At 42.4% G+C, this 24,065-nt stretch overlaps 1 protein-coding gene across 36 annotated transcripts in view; it reads left to right on the top strand.

Moving 5' to 3' along the window:
- FNBP1 (formin binding protein 1) overlaps positions 1-24,065 on the top strand; it is a 109,249-nt gene that overhangs the window by 82,167 nt on the left and 3,017 nt on the right. For 3 of the 36 annotated variants that reach the window (XM_087752500.1, XM_087752499.1, XM_087752470.1), the window contains 10 exons: positions 278-460; positions 6,269-6,355; positions 9,646-9,660; positions 9,811-9,846; positions 13,565-13,674; positions 16,386-16,518; positions 17,594-17,715; positions 18,190-18,329; positions 18,757-18,915; positions 21,644-23,059. In XM_087752500.1, coding sequence (XP_087608626.1) covers positions 278-460; positions 6,269-6,355; positions 9,646-9,660; positions 9,811-9,846; positions 13,565-13,674; positions 16,386-16,518; positions 17,594-17,715; positions 18,190-18,329; positions 18,757-18,915; positions 21,644-21,678 — 1,020 coding nt within the window. In that variant the 3' untranslated portion in view covers positions 21,679-23,059. The other 33 variants (XM_087752477.1, XM_087752474.1, XM_087752471.1 and 30 more) reach the window with 33 other exon arrangements.

Below are 24,065 nucleotides of genomic sequence, written 5' to 3'. Positions count from 1 at the left end.
CTGCATGGAAGAGTCTGCATGAGCCTCCTGTCAAAATACTTTGTGTTATTCTTCTGTTGCATCACTTACTAAAACTTCCATTTATCACACTCTTCATTTAACACAACTCTTAAATACTGCTTTCCCCCCTCTTTTGAACCATGGCCTTTAATATTTAATTATTTAATTGTTTTTTTTCTCTGGATTTCAAATATTGGTTTTGATGCTTATTTTCGTTTTGTGTTTTATCTTTTTATTTTGGTTTTTATTCTGTCACTTCTCCATCTCTTATACGTAGCTTATGTCCCTTTTAACATCCCCCCATCAGCCCCCTCCTCCTCCCCCTGCCTCTGCCTCACCCTCTGCTGTTCCCAACGGCCCCCAGTCTCCCAAGCAGCAAAAGGAACCCCTCTCCCATCGCTTCAACGAGTTCATGACCTCCAAACCCAAAATCCACTGCTTCAGGAGCCTAAAGCGCGGGGTAAGTTCTCCTCTGGATACCTCTCTCTCTTTCTTTCTCTTTTCTTTCTTTCTTGCGCTTTTATTGCACGTTCTGTTATGTAAAAACTCATTTTGTTTTGTGAATGAATCCGTTGTGTTCTATCATAACATGCAGACAAATCCAAGGAATCCCAACCTATAAAGCCATTTGTAGTCAAAAACCCCACAATGAAACCACAAAAAGTACAGTTGCTGATGGAAATTACCCATTCAGGTTTTTTGGGGGAGGCGGGATTATCCAAAACACGGAAGGAAGAGCTGAACATTAAATAATACTCAAGTTGAAGTCAAAGTTGTGAATTTAGTAGCCCTGCGCGTGTCTGTGGCCAAGCAGGTTTGGAGGAGCACCATGCAGAGGTTTACTCTGATCCTGGTGCTGCATGCTGTCTACCTTCACGTGAGAAGTTTTCCTCTCTGCAGGATGGATTCAGCTCAATATCTGTGTCGGGAGGAGGAGACTAAATTAGGAGGGATTCTAGAAAATAATTCTTCTGACCTCAGTTGGCGCATGTTCAGGCATTTCCCTGAAAAGATCAACACCTTGCTGTAGTAGCAGGAAGATGGCTTCCCTGTATTTTATGGCCAAGTGCGCCTCTGCGTGCGACTTCTGTTCCAGAGACTTGGCCTCAGCTTGTGCTGCAATGTTAGCTTGCTTAGTAAGTCTGAGTCTTAAGATTAAAAAACAGGTGAGATGTGAATGGTGAACTGGTTATAGGCGGTAATAAAGTTGTTGATACAGTATATGTGTTTTAAACCAGGGCTGCCGTGTTGGGGGGGACGACACTGCATTTCACGTTCCCTGCAGCTACCTGGATGTATTGATGACAGTTGGCCCTAAATATTTGGGGCTGACGCTTCTCAAGGACCTTAACTGCATCCTGTAGCATGAAGCTTCAATAAGATAGGAAGGTTTGATTTGACTCCTGTGGAGAGAGCCTAAGAAATCTTGCTTCACAACGAGTTCATCATGTCCGTGTTTGGGCCTCCTTGAGCAGATGATGTGGCTTAAACAGCTTTTAATGTGTCCGTAGAAGAATTTAAAATCCTGCCATGCTCTTTAACTTTTTTTCTAATTAGTTTTAAATGTATTTTCCACAGTTTTTATTCTTGACACTTTAAATGTCGATGAAATACCTTCGCAAAAATACCAAGTTGAAAAACTACTTGTAACGGCCACTAATAGTTGCCATTCTTGCCAACTGTGCAGGAAAGACATTAACTAAGAGTTCAGTAAACATTGTGATATGAACCATTGCAAAGCTAGGAAGAAAATGTCAAGTCCCATGTTTGACTTCTCCTTGCAGCCTTCCCTGCGTACATTAGCATGCAGAATTGTAGGCCAGCGCGTCTTTTTCTGGGCATTTCCCATCAAGTCCACGGATTCTGTTGGTTTCTGAACTGACTTTCACTTCCCGGTGCTATGATGCACACAGTTTAAAATGATATTCTGTCTGCAAAAGCTGTATCAGGCTAGCGTGCGAGCTCCAAAACATAGATGAGGTGTTTTGAGGGACTGCGGTTTGGGTTTTTTCCTCTGCCAGCAGCTGAAGTGCAGTGCGTTAGGTGCTGCTTTATGCCCTGGACAGTGCAGAGAAGCTGAAAGCCTCCGTGGCTGACCTCGGGGATTCACCTGGGGCTAGATCAAACTGGATCAGTATTTTGTGACACATCACCGCTGTTACAAGTGCAGTGTCCCTGTCTCCTTTGCTGCTGGTAGAGTAGGAGGCATGGCCTGAGTTTTCCCAGGTCAGCTGCTCTGTTCCTGTCCTTGACATCTGCTGTGGCTATACTGGTAAGCTGATGGTGAAGTGTTTGTGTTGAATTAAATGCTCTTATTGGTGGTCTTCATAAGAAATAAGTAAAATGACAGGTCCCTGAGATACAATTTTCCATTTTTCAAACAAAAAGGCAGCTTTATCTTCCCCGGAAGCTCGCACGTGGCCCAGTTGTGCTGAGAAGTTGCTGGCACAGCATGGCTTTGGCTCCTAGGTTAAGGTCCTTAGAATTATTTCCTCCTCTAAAAATTACAGGAAGGAGACACAAGTGTTCAGTATTTTAAAATGTTTTTTAGAGCAGGCTGTAACAGCAAGGAAGTGAATACTTTAAAAAGCCCAAATTCTGCTCCAGGGACTGCACTGACATTTAGGGCTGAGGGCTGGAGTTGTATAAAAGTGGGGAACTTCAGTGGTTAGTTACAGAGAATGGAGAACAGTGCTGTAAACAATATTTTGTCTCATCTGGTTGCAGACAGTACATTTAAAAAAAAAAAGATGTTTTATACAGAGCGGTTTTCAGTTCTTTGCTAGAGAATTGCCATTTAATGGGACATTCAGAACCCAAAAAATCCCATTTCTGGCGCTTTTCACTGGGGAAGCGGGAAGTTTCTAAGTTGTCCAAAGGCAGGTTCTGTAAATGTACCTCCTTCCCTCAGTTGCAGTTTGGCTCAGAGCATCTTTTCTCGGTGGCTTTTAGGGGGGCGAAACAGTCTTTCAGCTCTGCTTCCGTAGCGGCAAACCTGGGGGATGTGCAGGCAGCGGCTGTCTTGGTGGCACCGCTGCGGCGGGCGGGCGTCTGGCAGCCCTCTTCGTAGCGGGTGGCAGGGGGAGGCTTCGGAGAGCGAGGTGCTGCTGAAGGCGAGGGTTTGCCTTGCGATCTACTGCTCCAATAGTGACATTGACAGAACAGAATATTGAAAATAGTGCTGAGTATTTCTAACTTGGTTTAAAAATAGTCGTTTGTAGTTCCGGGGGCACTTCACAAGTTTGTGTTTCAAATGTACTAATTCTTATTGAGTGAGTGTTTGGCTGTAGAAGCAGTTATGTCTAATTGCTTTTAGTAGTTTCTGAAGTAATGCCATTATTTTCTGTTATCAACTGAGAAGTCCAAGCAAGTCTTACAAATCCTGCGTGCTGTATTGGTTTTAGTGGTTTGTGTGAAAGGTGAAATAATGAGAACAATTTCCTATAGTCTTCTCTGAAATCCCTCAAATTTCTGCTGACATGTTCATTAAAAATGTGCAAGGAAAGGCTATTGCTAAATCTTCATTTAAACCTTTCACTGTGTTCTCTTTCTATTTAATTTCCTTCCCCTGTTAGCTACCAGGATGTTTGTAAGTAAATACTTTTCCTGCCTGACTCATCCCACAGAGTTGGAGGACAGTGTTCAGATCATCGTTTTTTTTTGTTTTTTTTTTCCAGAGGGGTGAATTTAGGCCACATGGTTCATCTAGAAATATGGAGTCGGAGAAGCTGCAAAGCTCTGGCAGCTTGCTCCATCTGATTTGAAAACTTGTCAAGTTCACATTTCATAGGTCCCTGGTGATTTGTTGTACAAACGGTCAGACTACAAGATCACAAAAATGCCATATGACCTTCAAAACCAAAATAATTCTAACCAGGCAAAACATAAATCAAGAGCCATCCCCAAATTTATCAGGTGAAGAATGAATGGTTGGCATGTGTTTCAGCTGATGCGGTTGACCCACTTTATATTCAGTACAGCCAGATAATACTGTTAATTCTGCTTTTACCATATTCAGTTTTATAACATTTCCTTTTCTCAGTTCCTCTCCATCCCCCTGCCAACTCCAAAAGCATCTGAATTCTGCTCAGGAGCATGAGCAGTAATGTTACGAACACTGGATTGTGATGTTACCAAAGAAATCAGGAGGACATAGAGGGAAGCTGTCCTCTACGCAGAAGAACATTTGATCTATACAGAAAGACATCAGTGAAACAACTTTTGGAAAGGTCGTGCAGGGAGCCAGCAGGACAGCACAATGTAACGGGCCTTTGGCTTCGGACACTGAATAATTTCAATTGCTCTGAATATTGTCTCTGCACTGCTGGTTTTGTTCAGAGACAAAATTCTACTCCAGCCAGACACCTTGCAGTAAAGGTGGCCACAAGACATTTGAAGTACTGTTTTAGAGTATTCAAGCAAATTGTCAAGCAGGTCCTTCCTGGCTTTGTTGATAAACTGAGCTGTTCACTCCTACAAAAGCCAGGGTAACAATTTGTTTATGTCGGAGGAAACGGGATCGTGCTCCTTTTTTGCACTGGCTTAAGGAAGAAGTGCATGAAAAGGAACTACTTAATGCGAACAAGTCCAGTAGATACTAAGACCGTAACAGGATAAATAACACCAGCAGAACTGCACGTTGTAGTTGATCCTTGAAACGTGAGTGAATGGATTCCCATACAATTCCTCCATGAAACCTCTGATATCAGAACGTGTCTGGAGAAGCAGTATGTTCTAGTACTTGCCTTATAAAGTTTTGCTTTAGCATCTTATGTTGCATTTGGAAAGAAAGATTTCAAAACTAAAGCAGAAAAATCACTGGTGACTGTTAAAATGAATTATATAATTAGTAATGATATGTCCTGTGCCCAGTCTGGTTTTAATTTTGCTTCCAAACCAAAAATCCAATGAATCTTGTTTTCATGGAAGGAAGCAGATGCCTGAACAATTTACAACAGATGCCAGGTTAATGTAGAGGCGCCAATACCAGTACCAGTGGTCACTGCCAATATGAAATCCTAGTCTGTTTAAAAAAAAAAAAAAATAAATAAATTTAGGTGCTGACTCTTGTCAGTGTCTATGGTTTTCTAAATACAGTTTCTTTCTTCTAACCCCACCAGCAGAAATGTCCATTGTAGAAAGTACTGTAAAACTGTTACAGCACTTGTCATGGATCAGAACTACAAAATGAGGGGAAAAAAAGTCTTTTACACAGTTTTTGTGAGTGCTGTTTCTAATAACTCTTTACAAAGGCAGTATGAAAGTAGTATAACACTTAAAATCAACTCTGTCTCTTTAGGGAAGTTAAAGCCAGAAGAGTACAAAAAATGAGGAACCACTTACATAAGTCACCATTTCATTTATGCTTGCTCTGCTTTTTCTAATTCCATTTTGAGGACAAAGACAACTCAGTATTCTGCTAGTTGATATTAATTTTGTGTTCTTTTGTTTTATTGCTATAGCGGCAGTAACATCAGCACCTTTATTTAAAGAGCAATACTTCTGAACTAACAAAATCCAGGGGTAGAACTTACACCTTTGAATCGCTGTGTTGTGCAGACTTGCCTTTCCTCTCGTACCCCGAGACTGGGTTGTGATTAAGCAGAGGGGATGGGTTGGGGAGCCGGGACGCAGGTATTGCTGTCATTACCCACGTTCCGGCCTCCAGGCGGTCCCATAAGGCACACGGAGGGACTTTTGTGGTTTCCTTTTTAGTGGAAGGTGTTGACTTCATTACAATGTGATTTTATTTCCATTGCACCAGTTAATGTTTTCCCCTACCATCCCGTCTTGCCTCTGTGACACTGTGCAGTCTTCTCCCTCGACACTTAGCTGTTGGTCTGCCTGGGTGATCAGTGCTTTGTTGTTCTGCATGCAGAAACAGCAAACCAAACAAACCACCCCTCTTGTACCTGCTCTCTTCCCTGCCCCTGGGAATACTTGTTATTCTAACGTAAGTGTATAAATCTGTGCCGAGACCAGGATTTTTTGGTGGGTGGGGTCATTAAAGCCATGGCTTATTCTAGCACAGAGAGAGAGATGTTTTCTGACCTTGCGTGTTTAAGCTAGCATTTAAAAATATTGTATTTTCTGATTTTTGTGAGAATGCTAAACTCTTAATATTCACCTAGTTTCTAGGAAGCTTCCACTTTGCACTGAAAGGCTAGTTAAATGCCAAGCTGTCTTTTGCTGTAGAAGCAGTAAACACAGAGGTGCCGTGCTCGTCTCCAGTGTAACGGATGTGTGTTTTCTCTTGCTGACTCACCAGCAGACACAGTCTTTGTATATTCACAAAGAACTCATGAAGAGGACTTTAGGGACACCCACGTGTGCCATTGAGGCTAGGGAATATGTTGTAAGTCCGCGTATGGTGTGATCAGCCCATACCGTTGCTACACAGTCGCTAACCCCACTTACAATGCCGTTAGAGTGTGCTGTGAAAATGTGCTTTGTAAAAGATAAAAAGAAAATTTGGTGGGAGGCAAGTTGCAGCTTACTGTGTTACGTGCAGGAAAGAGATGTCTGCTAGTCCTGGAAATGCTGAAATTGGCACAATTAAAGTAGCTGGACCTGTGAAATTCAGAGTAAGTACTACAAACAGGTTCCATGCTTTTATTCCAAATTATTCTATGAATGCGGTCTTGAGCATCATGAGCCAGCCCCTGATTTGCAGCAGTGCAGTGGCACGTTCCGTGCCTTGGTCGTGGAGCACTCCGTGGAGCTTTCTGAAGCCTCCCTGAACTCCCTGTAACGATGACAGCTCACGCAATCGAGATATGTGACCTCTAAATCTGATACCCGGATAAAGCAGAGTATGGGGAGATGGTTACAGGACCACTAAGAAAGAAAATTGCCTCTTGGTTGTATGAAGTCCAGTGATTTATTTCATCCCTGTTTTCTGTAAGTGAGGTTAGTGGCCGTGACTGTCCAATAACACATGGACTTGCTGGCTTTCATGCTCTCTCATGTGTTATTGAAGCTTGTGGCTCTTAGGCTCGTCGGTTTTTTTCCTTGTAAGACTAATAGACTTGTTCTAAATTGACAGCTTGAAACGGATTTGCTCATTTTGAAGAAATCTAATTTATTTGATCATTTGGGGGAAAAATGCCCGTGTTCTCCCAGGAGCTTGTGAGCAAGTTTCTAGCTGTGAAAACCCAAAAGAAATGGGCAAAAGTAGTTACTTAGTGTTTAACGCAGATTTATTTTCAGTCTGCTTGTATTTGTTTATAGAAACTGAATTGCTCTCATGTAAAATTATGAATACATTTCAGAAATGGAAAACTGTGAATATGACTTATTTCAGCATTTCATTGTTTCCAGTCTCTGATCTGCTTTGTTATTTGTACTGGTTATAACAATCCCTGATGTACTATTTGGAAATGCTATTAATAAGTTTTCTATTTTTGTCATACTTAACAGCGTAAGAATTCGGCATACAGTGTCTATAATCCTTATCAAATTTGCTGAATTTACAGCAAAAGAATAGTCTTGATGCAGATGATTCTTCGCAGTAGCGTAGCGCCTTTAGAGCGAGTAGTGTTTAGAGACTAGCGCATGTAGCATACATTTGTGCCTTTTACAGAGTGCTTTGTAGGTAAATAATTATTCCGCACCATGAGTCTTGTCTGTATATATGTACAAGGATCTCAATTTGTGCTGATCATGTCTATGCTAAAGTTCACAGGAGTGCTAAAGCAATTACGCAAAAAAAAAGCTGCCTGCGCTGAATTTCTTCAGCAGCGTATTTTAGCTCATTCTTTCTCCTTCCCGTATGATTATTCTCTCAAATGGATTGCGTTTTTTTTTTTTTTAACTTTTTTGCTTTTTTTGTTTAACGGCCTCGTAGCCGAGAGAGTGCATTTCTTCATGGCGCTGTGATTGTTATCACACGTTTGCTTCCTGATGGACTGACCTTCAGAGGGAAGTTGAACTGCTGCCGTCTCACTGAATGTGTCCGTTCAAGTGGGCTATTCCACTATTCATTGCAAGGCCATATGTTTTCCTTGAATGGTTGGCATGTACGGCTGTACAAATTCTGGTAACCAATGGTAATTGTTATTTTTGAAAAATGTGTATTTCTTAAATCATGCTGTCAAAAACACCATAGGTGTGGAGCCACCTTTATTTATTTTAAATCCAATCCTAAAGAACTGTGCTTTTGCCAAAAGTTGAGTGTCTGAGAGCATCATGTTCAGGAGCTGTTGGTAGTAAAATAACAGAGAACTCTTGAACGGGAAGAGGTTCAGAGGTCTCGCAGTACAGATCATTGCCTGGAGTGAGAGGCGTTTCCCGAGTTCTACATTTCAACTGCCTTCACCAAGCACATACATTTACGCACTTACAAGTTTGTTGGGTCGTTTGAGCGTTTCCCAGCTGTCCCCAAAGAGCTGGTAGGACAGGCACAGCGCAGGTTCCTGGAGGAGGAGGTTGGGGTAGTTTTGATTCTCCCTTTAAAATCTGCTTTTATATCCTGAACAGCAGCTAACGTGCGCTCCTTGGCACAGCACAGAAAAGCACTGTAGCGCTGTTAGTCTCCCTATCTCTTGGAAAACCTGAACTGCAGCTGTCATAACGTCTTGCAATGCTGGGAGAGGCTTTGGGTGGTTTTGGTGGTCGGCTGCCCGGGCCCATTTGTTCACCTGGCCGTTTCTGAGGCCCTCAGCGCTGCCGAGAGCGGTACGGGCAACGATGCAGGGCAAAGGCAACCCGTGCTGCTGCGCAGGCCCTCGGAGCGTGCACATCCCTTCAGTCTCTTACTTGCCCAGAGTAACTAAAAGATAGTGGTTTGGCTCCGTACCAGGAAACATGATAACCTTTGAAGAATTGGATCACGTATATCATTTAAGGAGCTTGCATAATGTCTTACTATGCTGTGATAGAACCAATTTGCTGTAAAGAGGGATTTTTTTTTTTTTTTTCCCCCTCTTCTTGGTCTTGACCTTGTCTGACTGTATGGCCAAAGTATGTTTTAAGACTGAGTATTTGTTTTTTAATTGATCAAGAACATGAAATGACTTGATGTGGCTGCCCAGACAGCACCGTACGCAATCAACAGGGCTCTTGCAGGGACGTTGTCCTTTGGACGTAGGCCTGAGAGCTAGGAAATCGCTGGAGATCCCGTCGTGCTTTCGGCAGCTGGAGGCCAAGTGCAGTCCCTTACCTCTTCACTGAGTTTTGGCTGGGTGTTACCCCGCTTCTCTTAAGCCCTTGCATAAAGGGACTGATGCTCATGACTGCATTTCAGCACATTTTTGTTTTAAAGTGACTTGCCTACATCTGCAAGTTCTGAGGTTTTTTCCACTTTAGAAGCATTACTGTAATGTGAAACATCTCTGCTGTTGTAGCCGCTGTAAATGAGGCAATCCAGGCCAGATTTTTACCTGCGGTGCTAAAGCACGAGTAGAGGTACAACACTCTTCTATTTCTGTTTCTTCTGGCGAGGAAATGGCAGCTGACTGATAACGCTGGCCCGTCTTGTGAACTTTTGCACAGATCTGTTAGTGTTACCCATTTTGCCTTCCAAGAGCAAGGGGATTATGTGTCATTTTATTGTAACATCAGTCTGAAAAAGTTCCTCTTCTACTGATGCACTGTTGTTTTTTCTCTTTCTCCCCCACCCTGTATCTCTCCAATTTTTACATGAAGCTTTCTCTCAAGCTGGTAAGCACATTTACAGCATGCCTGTCCTGTGTTTTAATCACAATTTTCTGTGTGTGTTTTAATGTGCACTGTGCCACACGTGACATGACACTGAAATTAACTGTTAAATTTGTTTCTTCTTTGTGTTTGCCTTTTTTTGATATTTGTCAGATAACTCTGAATACACAGGTCTGGAGTCTAATAGAGGTGATCAGTATTCAGTCTTTCTAATAAGCTGCTAAAAAATTAACTCTAATATATAGTTTAGTTTTCACTTTTATAATCTAGGGCTATGAAAATGTAGAAAAACAGTATCAAGTAATTCTGCTACTGTGTAAGTATACATTAAAACATTTAAAGGAGAAAAAAAAAAAAAAAAAAAGGTCCCTGTGCTTGCTGGACCTTTTCCAGAGAGAAATGCATGTCTTTTGTGTAACATAGCTGCAAAGTTTGCTTTCCATGTCCAGGTATTACTGGAAATCTGCATTATCATCACCTACATTTTACAGCCCTATGTAGTCCTTCAGAATAACTAATGATGATATTAATTAAAGTTCTGTAAATCTTAACCAACAAGGTTAACTCATTCTGATTTGAATTTGCAAATGGAGATATACATATATATATATGAATCCTAAATTCTCTCTCGGATGCAGCTGTGAAGGTTTCTTGAACTACGGTAAGATAACATGTTACTGAGTTGGAAAGGGAAGGGGTGAACATATTTGGGAAAGCAAATTACGTGCTGAACTTCATACACAAGGTATCATACTACTTGAGATACTCCACACCTTGGTCTGTCCCTGACAGCTTGTCTACATTCCTTTGCCCTTCGTGAGCCCAATGACAAGGAGAATGCGACTGGTTTGCTGACCCACTTCATGCCGGCCAGCAAGAGCTGCAAATGGCTGCTGGCACTTTCAGAGAGCTTCAGAGGACCTGCACCCTAACTGCATTAGCTTGAAAGTTTTCTTATTCCTCACCAGTCAGCACCTTTAGGTGCTCTCTGCCCCCTGCACATATATATTGTTCTTGGATACATCTTTGTGGACCTGTTCTGTTCATAGCAGCTTATTCGGAGGAAACACATGGGCCATGAAGGCTACCCGCTGTAGCTCTGGAGGGTTCAGGTCCTGCTGCTGCTCTGTCAGCACAGTGACTTGCTTGGGCTCCATCAGCGATATTGCTTCTCACTGGAGACCTGCGGTGGGCCTGAGGAATGATGGAAATCTCTAGCTTAGTTGCAAACCTTGTTCTTTTGGCTGGTAGCCCAATGCATTTATACCAGGGATTTGCATTTGTTGTTTCCGTAGCCACAGTGCTAGTATGTTGTGTAGCTGAGCTAAGCCTTTGTATGTAGGAATAAATCTTCCCAAAATAAATGGCCGACCTGGCCTTTCCCCAAGAATTGCACAAACCAAAGAGATGTGCAGAAAGGGCAGAGACCCGTGTGCGGCTCAGGCAGAGGAAATCAGCTTGTTTGTAAATTCCTCTAGGACCCAAGAGCCGAAACGGGGGCTGACAAACCCTGTGCTCTCCCCACATGTAGCCTCAGCCCAGAAACTGGTCCTAACACAGCCTTGTTTTTCACAGCCCTTAATCTTGGGGCAATTTGCATCCTAAATCACAATATCTTTATGCAAGGAAATCTAGTGAGCGCTGGCTCTGCTGGTCCTATGATAACACATCAAAACCAGCACAGGTTTCCCCCCCACCTCGCTGATGAAGCGTTTTTACAAATGTAGGCAGTGGTCACTACTGGAGAGATAGCCCAGGTGTGGTTTTGCTTGAGAGCATGAAATGTGCCCGGCATGTGCAAAAATTGCTCCTTGACTCTTCCTTTTGGAAGAGGAACTGTAGGTTCTGTTACAATGGGAAATGATTGAGCACGGAATAAAGCCTGAGTGAGATCACCTCCTAAGCTCGGGCATGTGTTTCTATGCAACTCTAATGCTTTGGTCTGAAGCGTTGTGAACAAAGATACTGAATTGAGTCTAGCCTAGAGCTTTTGAATGAAGTTGAAGAATTAAAAAGAAGATGCTTTTCCAAATCTGTTTGACTACATCTGTTGCATTCTCCTAATGTATAACTGGGGATATTTTCAAGCATATCTGTCTCTTCTGCTTAGAACTGAGAAGAATGTTATATAGTCTTTCCTGTAACTGCTTGTTTATTTACAAAGCTACATCCAGATGCTTTGCCTTAAAAAGATATGTATGGGTTTAGTGTGTAGATTATCCGTAAAATATATTGAATCACTCTCATGTCTAATGCGATGTGGGAGTTACTATCAAGCAAAATATTATTATCATTAAAGAATGAATTAAAATAGATCTCTCCTGTACCATACGCAGCAGGTAATGTAAGCACGGTTAAGACTTCCTGTGGTTAAAGTTTCAAAATGAGCATAACTTACTTAGTTGTTTCCTTCGTTTGTCTTAAATTTGCTTTCTCGTTGTCTCATGAAATGGAATTTTAAGTATATTATTACACAGATGATGAAGGCTTAACTAGACGCATATGCCATCTTTTACTGAAAATCAATATGGCAGCAATTTCATGAGGTTTGCCTGTTCTGTTATTTTGAAATGGCTAGCCCAGAGGAGAAGATCTGTTGTAGTTGTCCTCCATCCCTGACACCCACACGCTTTCTTTCTAAACAGCTTGTTCTGCAAATGCAGAAGAAAGAGCGCACTGTCTGAGACCACATTCAGTGCAGAGTTGAAAGGGTCTAATGGGGAGCTTTTGTGGCAGTTTCCACTAAATCACACTCCTCGGAGAGAGACTTGGCATTTTAATAAGAGTAATGTTGGAACTCTGCTCACAAGTTTTCAGTAAGCTGCTGGGCCACTGAATTTGGTTACTCAGCTCTGTGTTTTTTACCCTTTTTTCTTCCCTGGGCTGGTATTCCACCTTAGAAATGAGATGAGGAATGAGCAGAAGCCAAAACAAAAAAAAAAAACTGTACCAATTCAAGATTATGTACAAGAACCTCATTCCTTTATTGGTGCAACTAGTTAATATTGGTGTGTGTTCAGTGTAGCCCACCCAAACTGTCCCCCTTGCCCTCCTGCAAGACAAAAATAGGTGGTACTTTGAAGAAAATAGTATGGATGTGTTTTATGTGTCATCTGTTTGCTATATTAAATGGAGGCAATCAAGAAGAAGCGTAGCAGTTTGAAGGCAGAAAAGGGGTTTTCAAGCAGAATCACACAAAGGTAACCACTGTGGTCTTCAAATGTCTTCTTTGGTTATGACTTCAAATTGATTGATTGATTCTATGGCTTTGATACAACTCCTGATTTTTATGCTAGAACAAGTGAGAGAGGAAAAATGGAGAGACTTTGACATGGAATGTGGATCTTGGAAAGCATGCAGCATGGTTTTAAATTGCAGAACGCCAGAGGAAGCACTTCTATTACCTTAGTGCGTTCAGGAGAGCCCTGGCATAAATTAACTGTATTGGGCCAACACTCAGACTATGCGGACCACGCCAGCAATTAATAGCGCACGTGAGAAGCGTGGCTGTGACACAGGAGTAAAAGCTAGCAACTGCTTTTATGGGGATGCTGTTTGGAGCAGAGTAAGGGAAGGCAGGAAAGATCAGCATGAAAATGGATCTCTGTTAAATAAAATCTGATGATAAGTATGGATAAAAATAGATTCTTGGCTCTGCCATTGAATTCTGGCATTCTTTAGTTGGTGATTTCCCATTAGCCGTTTGGTATGAAAGTGGGGCTTGGTCCTGAGGTTATTTCTAGGGCATCCAGATTGCTAACAGATAACTCCCAGTACAAATAATAACAATGCTTCAGACCATTGTAATTTTGCACAGACTTTTGTGAGCTGTTTTCACAATGCAATCCTGAAGGATTCTTTCAGGCTCTGATTTTTCTTCTTTGTTATTCCATTCCGCTCTGTGCAGGGAGCAGGGCCAGAGGACTTCAGCAATCTCCCACCTGAGCAAAGAAGAAAGAAACTTCAGCAAAAAGTTGATGAACTAAACAAAGACATTCAGAAGGAGATGGATCAAAGGTATGTCGGCTCCCTCCAATGAAAAATGAAATAGGTGGTCTTATATAGCAGAAGAGAAACAAGTAATATATAAGAGCAAATCAGGACAAGGTTCTAGGTTTTTTTAAGGTACTGTTCCAAGCAAAAAAGAACCAGGGGTTACATACGGTTGAAAACATCTGAGAGAGGCAAGGCTCTGCACAACTCAGATTCTGAGGTCAGTTGTTTAATTTTGGCTGATGTAGGTCAGAGCTGGGGCAAAAGCTGGCTTTCTCTTTATTCCATTCTCCCACCTCAGAGTAATGCATATCCCGTCTTCTTGGGAATCATGAGATAAGATCCTAGTGTAAGGATGGGAATGATGGGCATGATATAAATGAAGCAACTAGAGACTTTTTTTTCCTTCTTTCTTGAGCTTTCACAGGAGAGCAGCAGTTTAATCGTGAGCCAGACAAAGATTGCTGTTAGATACACTTAGTTGGTTTCTTGATGTGAGCCATTCCTGAGGGTGTTTTTTAGGAAAGTACAAGCTGTAAATACAACCTCAGTCAAAGGTACAATCATAGACCTCTCAGCACTGAGCAGAGTGCCTATTACTGCTTGATGGGCATGGGTAGATCCCAACAAGAGAGGCTATTATGAGCATGCTAACATCGTCAAAAGTGCTGATTGATTGGTGTGTATCTTAAGACTCTCTGATCTGTAGCTTACATTTCCTGGAAGCAGAAAGATGATGACTCCTGTGCTTTGTGGATGCTTTTTCTACAAGGCTTTGTTTATCATTCTGGTTGAGAATAAGGCTATTTTATTACACGTTTTTTATTGATTCTGGCAGCCTATATTTGTTGCTTTGTGTTTGTTCACATTCTGCAGTTGCATTAAAGATTCAGCATGTTATGTTTGCAAGAGGCAGAACTTTTCTTTCCTGAATGATTTCAAGACTTAGCCTCTCCGGTACTAGTCTGTCCCTAAATATTGCTTTACATTCGTACAGATGTGCCTATATTTTCTGCTAACTTGCTTTGAAGAACCTGTTTACTTGGTCTAGTAACACAAACTTTCTTCTTTGTTTTGTATCATGAATACAAAAGGAAAACCGCCACATTGATTATATGTTTCTCATTGCTTTGTTTTTGTCCTCTGTTATAACTTACATTTGTTTCTGTACAGATTTTCCTTTTTGCTCTGTATTGATTCTGAGGTAACCCAACATTAAAATCGGATATGAAATCAGAGCAGAATGAAGTTATTTAAAATGAAGATAGTATATGATTGAGGAAGTAGCACCAGCAGTTAAATAAGAGTTAAAAAAATAGTAATAATTGTGACTCATATGTTTGCAATATTGTTCCTTAGGGCTTTAACCACAGAGCCGTCCCACTTCCTCGCCACCCACACTTTTCCCCATTTTCAATCCACACAAAGCAAAGGCAGGCACAGGATTGCAATTGTCAAGAGTTTGGTGGGAAACTCTAAAACATAAAGAGTGTTAACTTGAGTCGTGGGACTCGCATTAACCTTTCTCCCCTCAACTAATGCCTAGAGAAAAGCTGAATAGCTGTGCCAGTAATACAGGAAATCAGCTCGTAAGTCCACCCTTCTCTAAGCTCTGAAATGTTCATCGTCATGCAGATAACTTTTTTTTTCTTTAAGTTCAGCCTCAGCTTGACTCAGGTCAAAGGCAGCACACTGCTGTCAGTGAGCGCTCTGCAGGCTTTCCTTAGGGAGCTCACGAAGGCATGTACGACATTAATCGTGGCCTTACGGTATCACATTCATCATCGCAGGCCTTAAAATTAACATCTCTGAAACCCTAGGCATTTGGCATCTGGGCTGATATGAAACACAGCCCCTAGAAAGAGTCTAGTAAAAATGCTGTATAACTTAACAGGATCCAGGGTCGCATTGTGCGGCCCAAGGTCCATCTGTCACTGCGCTGTGACAAATGCAAACCATCTGGAATTAGCTTTGTTTTAAGTAGTGTGAAATAAATATCTTACAAATTATTTGGGTTGCAAAAGACAAACTGCAACAGGCAGGGTGAGAATTTCTGGTTAGCACTCCATTTTTATTATTAATACATCCACGTCCAGCTCTTTGTCCCAGTTTCTCAACTGGATTTCAGCCCATGATGGTGAATAATGATGCAACTGTTTGTCTGTGCCCCAAACACTGGGATGATATTCATCTAGAAAGTTGAAGCTGTCATTCATGGCGAGATTTTTATTTTTATTTTTTTCCCCAGGGTTAGCAAGTAGAAATTGTGGTACTAAATAAAAGAACGTGTCAGGCTAAAAGTCGATACCAGATTCCCCCTTTTGCTTTGCAAAAGGCCACTGTCCAAGAATTCAGTCATTTTTCTGCTAAGATTCTTCAAGCGGAGCATGTGGAGCTTGAATAATTTGGTCTCGATGTGTTGTGTGCTTGTCCGACCCAGCACGTCTCCTGTGCCTCACGGTCCGCAGGTGCGGCTCCTCTGCCAGCCTCTCTCACGTGGAGAACCCTCAGCTTCTCTTCTGGCGAGTGATTTTACTGTTATTTTTTAATGGCTGGTTCTGTACAAGACAAAAACCCCTGTTTGGATGTTCTCAGTCACCTTTGTAACCCATCAGGCTTGAACCACAGAGTGAAGAAGAGGCAGTTTATTATCCTTTCATTTGCCCTCATTTAGAGAAAGGCATTTGCTCCCAGCTGCACTAACACTTACATGTTTTATTTTTTTTCTCTCTCAGAGATGCCTTAACGAAAATGAAAGATGTGTATATCAAGAACCCACAGATGGGAGATGCAGCGAGTGTGGACCACAGATTAGCAGAACTTGGACAGAACATTGAAAAGTTACGATTAGAAGTTCAGAAATTTGAGGTATGGGAAGAGACATTTCAGTAAAACGTAGCTCAGCACATGCTCAGTTCTAAGCAGATGCTTTTCCAGATGTATTGATGCATTTTCTTACCATGTATGGGTAAGTGCTACTTAAACACTTGCACTAATTGAGATCTTTGAGCCTGTTTGTGTAACATAAATATGCACCCATCTCTTGTGACAGTCAGCCAACAATCCTGCTGTTTAATTTGCCATAGAAAACAAATGGTGCTAAGGGTGGTTAAGAGGAAATGTAGTGCTCTCTGGACTGCCCAGAGGGGTTCAGATGCTTATTTAATTAATAATTTGAAGCATCATGTTACGGATGTCCGTGGAAAATCAGAGGAACATAAATGTAAAGCACCATTTATAGTCTAACAGCAAGACAGAAGCCTTCAGACAAAATATGTTTTAAGGAATACTCTGCCATGAACAGGAACCTTCTTAGAGATACAAAATCTCAAGGGTATTTGGAATATGTGAAGCCATTATAATTACAGGAGAAGGATCATAGGGCTGAGAAAAAACTTCACTAAGTTGTGCTATGTACGTAAATAGATACAGCCCATTAATTTTAGATGTTTCTTACAGTTGTTGGCTTTATTGTCCATTGCTTTCTTATCCATTTGAAAATCACTGGATCTTTCATTCTCACCAGCTTTAGTCCTCTTTTGAATTCAGCGGTCACTGCGATTGCTGTGTTTCTGGTGTTACTGAGGCTGCTATAAGCTGCCACACATCTTTTTACTTTATTGTGACTGGACCAGCAGCATCTCCCAACAGCTGCTGTTAACTGCTTCTCTTGGGTCACAGTGTTTTCGGCAACCAGCGTCAAAAAAGAATCAAGTTTTCAGTAAGTGTGTTTTTTGGCAGGACTGATTAAATTTAATATACACTTAAAGTACAGAATCTATTCCCCCTGACAACTGCAATCCAAAGGAAAATCTAAATATGTTTACAATCTGGGTTTAGTTCCATAGTCTGAATGTCAAATATGACACAGCAAAGTAGAAGCAGCATAATCCCCTTGCAAACCGAAGCATGAGAGATGCATGAGACTGCTTTGCTCTCGCAGGGCTGGCTGGCTGAGGTGGAGGGCAGGTTACCCATGCGGACCGAACAGTCCCGGCGGCAGAGCGGACTGTATGAAGCCCAGAACACGTCAACGGTGAACAGCTGTGCGCAGGACCGGGAGAGGTACAGTATCTGTACAGAGCTGTCCTGTCAGATCGGTAATTGAACCCGCTTTCTTTAGCGTGTTAACCAGGGAAACTGTAGCTCTGCGGCATTCAGAAACTCATTCTGTAAGCAGCCTAAAGGCAGGCACTCCATGAGGTGTTTCACATACTGATTTTAGCATCTGTAAGATCCCAGCTTTTAAAAGCTATTTTTCTGAATGTGATGAAATGTGTAACAGCCCCCTGCGCTCACTGCTGTGAAGGGGAGAGAGAGGGGTGCATTTTTTTTACAGCTTTTGATGGGAAAAATGATAGGTCTCGCCCATCGCTTTGTGACAGCCGCTAGTGTAGCAGCCAGTTCTGAGCGTGCTTTGGAGTTGCTGAGCTCCTCCAGCTACAGTTGCCCACCTTGCCTGAAGTGTCTGCTATCCAAGTCATGCTCTTTGCTCCTGAGGCTGGTTGCTATAGTTGCTGTGTATTTTCCTCTCTTGAGCAGCCCAGATGGCAGTTACACAGAAGAGCAAAGTCAGGAGACTGAGATGAAAGTACCGGCAACAGATTTTGATGATGAATTTGATGATGAAGAACCACTACCCACCATAGGAACATGTAAAGCGCTCTATACATTTGAAGGTATCACTCAGCCTTTACTCTCATTTAACTTACTGTTTTGTTTAGTTCATATGCCAAGGACAAGTGGGAAACCTTCATTTAACCCCTGCAGTGCCTAATAGACAAAGAAAGGGCGAGTGAGGCTCTGGCATGATTCTGTTTCTTAGAGAGGCACTAAGACAGTGATTTGTCTCCCATTTGTCTCTCTTCTTGACTCTGCAAGAAAAACAAACAAACAAACAAACCAAACCTCTTATGTCAGGATCACATTCATCTGGTTCTTCGTGTACACGCAGTCTCCAGAATCACATGTTGTTGTTCACACGGCTAGTGATGCAACGAAGGTTGCCTCAGCACGTTGTCTGAGAGTGCCCTGAGCACAACCCCGCTGCGTCTGTGGTTCCCGTTGTGCAGGACAGCCTGAACTCCGTGTTACTCTGTCTTTCAGGTCAGAATGAAGGAACAATTTCTGTAGCAGAAGGAGAAATGCTCTATGTAATAGAAGAAGACAAAGGTGATGGGTGGACACGAATCCGAAGGAACGAAGATGAGGAGGGCTATGTCCCTACATCGTATGTTGAAGTCTATTTGGACAAAAATGCCAAAGGTGCTATGACTTATATTTAATACTATTCTTATTACTACTTTATTTGCTTTCACAGAGATATCCAACCCTGAAACTGCTCTGTGTTGCAGATAGAGCCTTTTAAAAGTCTGTACAATGCCACAAGGTGCATTATTTCGTACATGGACTAATGGCTTGCTGTACTGCAAAACGTGCTTTTTATTGATCAGAGAAGGATAGTGTGGTAGACCCTAAAACTAGAGGGGAAATGCAGGCTTTCCTAGACAGTGCTCGTTCAACTGTCACAGCCGTTGCACACCCGACTTAGTGCAGGAGGCACAGAGCCCTTGGAGTAACATGGGCTCTCCACAGGTATCCAGGTGCTATCTCAGACACATTCACAAGCCAGCTGTTTGTCCCAAACTGATTCGGTAGAATGTTATATAGGAAATATTTAGACTGCTGTTTTGTGTCTCAGTGTGGTAGCTTTTCAGAGCCTAATGTGTTCTGTGGACCTTTTGGATTCAAACCTGGTCATCATTTAGTTAGTGTCTTTGGAAAGGGAAGGAGAGGTCTTGCCAAAACCTGTCTACACAGCACTCCGTGGTCCTTGATAAATCGGTAAAACATTAAGAAAGGTCCTTCATTCTTTCCACCTTGATACATTTGAGAAGATGGTACTTGCTGTTTCAGATGACCATAACTAATGGTTTAGCTCACGCAAGATCAGTGGAGACATTCAGAGCTTAGACTCGGCAATCTTCTGTTTCGTTGTTGCTTTTAACTCCTCACAAGAGGTGTGTTGTGTAAGCAAGCAGTACTACAGGGGAGTCCTGATAGAATATATGCTAGCACCACGAACACCTGGTAATGTAATACACCGAGAAATCAAAAGATTTTAGTCCTGTTTCAAATCAAGAATGCATTTGAAGTCCACTGTTAAATACTTTTAATGGTTTTTTTCAGTCACTTAATCCTTCAGATTATTGTTGTGTTCCCTAGACTTTAGAGTTCTTGGTGTGAAAGAAGCTGCCTCATCCAATTTAGAAGAAAACTGAACCATTCTTACTGGGATTTATGGACAGTAGGAAGAGAGTAGGAGGACTGCCTCTGTAAACAAACACTATAACTTGATCCGTTCACTGTCTTGGATTCAGTATTAAACAGTGCAGTGCCTTGTCTGCTGCAGATGAAAGTCTGGGGTCTTGTTTTGTTTTGCCACAATACAGTAGTTTTATGTTTGTGTTGGCAAATACAGCGTCAGTTGAGATGCAAAAGAGTGCAAAAAGCTCAGCCCCTCTGTCGGCTTTTATCAAGAGGAACGTGGACTGTACGTTCTCCTTACTTCATGTTCCAACAAGGCAGAAAGCACAGAGTGGGAGATGCCATCTCTTACCCCCGTGTTCTCTCCTGTGCAGATTGACTGCTTTGTGTGTGGCAATAGTTGAAAGCAACATTATTATTCTGGTGGAAAACTTGTTGTTCAGCAGTGTAGGCTGCTTGAAACGGCTAAACTAGTGTGGCATCTAAATCTGTCTTAAGTAACAAGCGTGGCTCTCCTGCCCTCAGATGGGCAGCGTGGTTCGCATCAGTGGAACGTTACAGCACGTCACCCGTGTCCGAGCAGAGCAGCAGGCTGGGTGGGAAGGGAAGCAGAGCATCTCCCTGGGTGGGTGAGGAATCCTGACACAGGCCCGCTGACTGAACTAGCAAAAGTTTGTCTTTAATTTACCCTTCTGGAGAGAATATTGCAGGAGTACTGCAGTACCAGCCAGAAAATCGTATCGGTATGTTCGTGGTATTGTGCAAGTTATAGGAGGGTGCTGAATGATCGTAAAAATGCCGTCTGTGCTGGGAGTGAAGGCTGATAGAGTTGCAGCCACTGCTGTAGCAACGATGGAGGCTTTTCAGATCCTTTTAAGTTTTTCCATTAATTTTGCTGGACTTCAGGAACAGAACCAAATGTATCTGTGAATATCTAATGTAAAGGAATTATAATAGTTACCTCTTTCGTTTCTCAATTCTCTGATTAAAAAGAAAAGCTAAAAGAGGACTTTCCATAAACTGTCACAGTAGCAGTGTAAAGATTTGGGGGAAGTGCTACTGTGTTTAAAAGACAAACTTTGTTGCAAGCTGCAAAATTCTCATTTGATTTTTAGTATATTAGTAGAAGTGACTTTATTCAATCCTTGAAACAGAAGCGACGACATTCCTGAAAATGAGACTGTAAATACTAAAGCATTTACAAACTTCAGTAGTTCTTTCCTCTTTTTGGAAAGCAGCTGGAGCAGCTGGTACCTCTAAAATATTAGTTGCGTGAAGGGTGGGAGCGTTCACACCAGCTCTGAGCGCATTTGTGACTCTTCCAGCCAGCGGAATCAATCCTGGCCCGGGCCTGCCTGCCGGAGTAGGCTGTGCCAGCGCCATCAGCCGGAGGCAGCTCTGCCCAAGTAACGCGATTGCTAAATGCTTTCTGAAAAGCCGCTTGGCAGCTGGCGAGCTTTTTCAGTCAGCTGAAGCCCGTGTTGTCAGGGCTCTGCTGCCGAACCTGAGGCGAATAGGACAGGTAAGTCGTGCGCTGCAGTCGCCCTCCCGATCGTAGTCTTCGCAGGGGCCAAGCTAGGTTTGCGTACTCCTGCAAATACCTGCGTGAGGGCTGTCGGTAAAGTTTACAACGGTGCCTCCGACCAGAGGCTGCTAGCAAACCCTATCACAAAAAAGAACAGTAATGTCTATCTTGTTTTGCCTTTTTTTTTTTTTTTTTTTCCAGATGAGTACAAATCACTTCAGAAAATCTCTGAGTAGGTTTGCATAGGCCTGTTCACCTTTTATTCTACTGGTTTGCTGCTACGGTTGTTTTAAGAGCTCTATTTCAGAAGGTTTTCTTTAGAAGAGATGAATGCATATGTCGTATCTCCAGCAATGAAAGACTCTGTTAGGTACCGTTCACCCAGCTGATGCATGTATAAGTTCACCTCTTGAAATTTAAATGTGCCTCACTACCAATGACAGCACTGGCCCGACTGTATGAATTTAGCTGTAAACAGTATTATCGTCCTTCCTAATATAAATGAGAGCCCACACAGTTCCTTCTCTTTGTGATGCATGCAGGAAAGTATTGTAAATGCTAAAAACCGTGCAGACTAAGAATTGGATCTGTTGGATGTAAACTCGTGTCTTGGGGCCAACGCCAGCCTCTGACTGCTAGGGGACGAGGAAGAAAACTCCTCTGTGCACACGTGGGCGTAGCTTCTTGCAGGGCTTTTCTGCATCTGTCAGGTATCCGGTGCCGACAGCTGTCGGATACAGGAACTGGTTGGGCCTTTTTGCTCCAGACTGACCATACCGTGTTACTGAATATGGACCTCATAATCTTCTGGGGAAGAAAACTGGCTTTCACTGGGGGATGTTGTGAAATAGTGCGATACACAAAAGAACTTGCATGAAATAACCAGCAACTCTCCACTGCACCCAACAAAAATGCCATGTTCACTTCCACCAGAAGGCCTGGCTGTTTGGGTGACATGCAAGTAATGGAGGCTGTTTTGCGAAGTTAAACTTCCTGATAAAAAAATTTGGGGGACACAGGCTGATCAGCATTTCAGCTCCTTTGCTGCCGTGGGTCTGTTCCTCCTCACCTGCGATTAGAGAAATAAATCCTTACAGACAGCTCTGTGGTTCTCAGTGCTGCAGCTCTGCTGTTTGTTTGCTGTAACCATTATGCAGAGCCTTGACTTATATAAATAAATAGGTAAAAGTTAACCATGCTGATGCACTTTTTATCTAGGATATATCTGATTATTTAATGCTTGCCAAATCATTTAGGAAACAGTGATTATAAACTGGACTGTGGCTTTTAAAAATCCTTTTGTTAAATACTTGCCCTTAGTTCTCCCAGTATAAAAAAAAAATGTATATACCATAACTTAAAAACTAAAGTTACTTGAATTCAAATTGTTTTTATCCTTTTATATATGTAAAAATATAAATGGTTTTATAGGCTGTTCTTCTACTTAACCTAGCTGCTGTTTTGATAACTGCTCGGTTCCTCTTATGTTGATAAGTGTTTTTGGTTACTCAGCTGCCTGCATCTGGTTGGACTTGCGTAGAAACTTTTGGTTTGTGTTAAGGTTTGTTAAATCTGGCCAGTGTGGTGGTTTCGTTTCTGTTCTTATTTTTTAAAGAATCATCATCTGTCAGGAATCTCTTTATAGCTTATGTACCATGGTGTCGTCTTCTAATAAACATTATATTTTCTCATTCCTGTGAGGGTTTTTTTTTTTTTTAATGACAATTCATTTAAGTTTAACTTTACTAAGGGAAAGCAAACGGCCCAGAGCTGCTTTTCGCCTGCTTCCCACACCAAGTACAAATGCAATTCCTTTTCAGGAAAAATATCTCGTTGTGGCTCTGCGAAAACTTTTTTGTGCTGTCATGTGGAGTTTTTTCGTTTATGGAAGTGGGTGCAAAGGAGATGGGAAGGTTCCCCTGCTCCCTCGAACGTGAGGGCAGTTTGGACCCATCCTGTATGCCCTTGGCTGCAGCAGTCTCTTCGGCCAAATCACACTTCAGGATTATAGCTTCGCTTGGCCACGGAGAAAATCCACCCTCGGCCAGAAGTCTGTGGGTACAGGAATGTGACAAAGGATGGCTTTCGAGGCTGAGACTGCTTTCACTTAAAACCTGGTTGTTTCTGCACTTCCCTTAAGAATGAAAGGTCTTTGCAGCCTGTTGTGGAGAGGATAGATAGTCTGGATTCGTCTGCAAAATTCTGCATGTTTTAGCTTCCCGTTGTTATTCTTCAGTATCATTCATGGTCTCTGGAGCTGTCGCTTGAACAGATACACTGCTCCTTTGCAGACTGAAAATCAAAAAGCCGCTTGTTTCTCTGTTGCCCTAAGAAAGCGCTGGCAGGGCGCTGCTCCCGCGTTTTACATCCTCCTCCCAGGGGAGAGCAGCGAGGGTGATGCTCGTCCCCAGGCTGACGGGAAGGGCTGAGGGTGAAGGATGATGTTGGAGTGCTGGCAGGGGATGCCTGAGTTCAGGAGCCTCCTTTAACCCCTTGTAACCCGGCAGATGCTTGGATGCTGTATGTCCTTTAACCTCCCGCAGGCAGTACTACTCTTAAGGGATCCCATTTTCCCCAGCCTCTTTCTAATCCAGTCTCTTTCTTTTTGTCTTTCTTATGTTTT

The sequence above is a fragment of the Nipponia nippon genome, unplaced genomic scaffold (assembly GCF_047370975.1).
Source record: "Nipponia nippon isolate SJK-2023a ecotype South Korea unplaced genomic scaffold, ASM4737097v1 scaffold_16, whole genome shotgun sequence".
NCBI classification, from domain to species: Eukaryota; Metazoa; Chordata; class Aves; order Pelecaniformes; family Threskiornithidae; genus Nipponia; species Nipponia nippon.
This window is presented reverse-complemented; position numbering and strand designations above follow the sequence as displayed.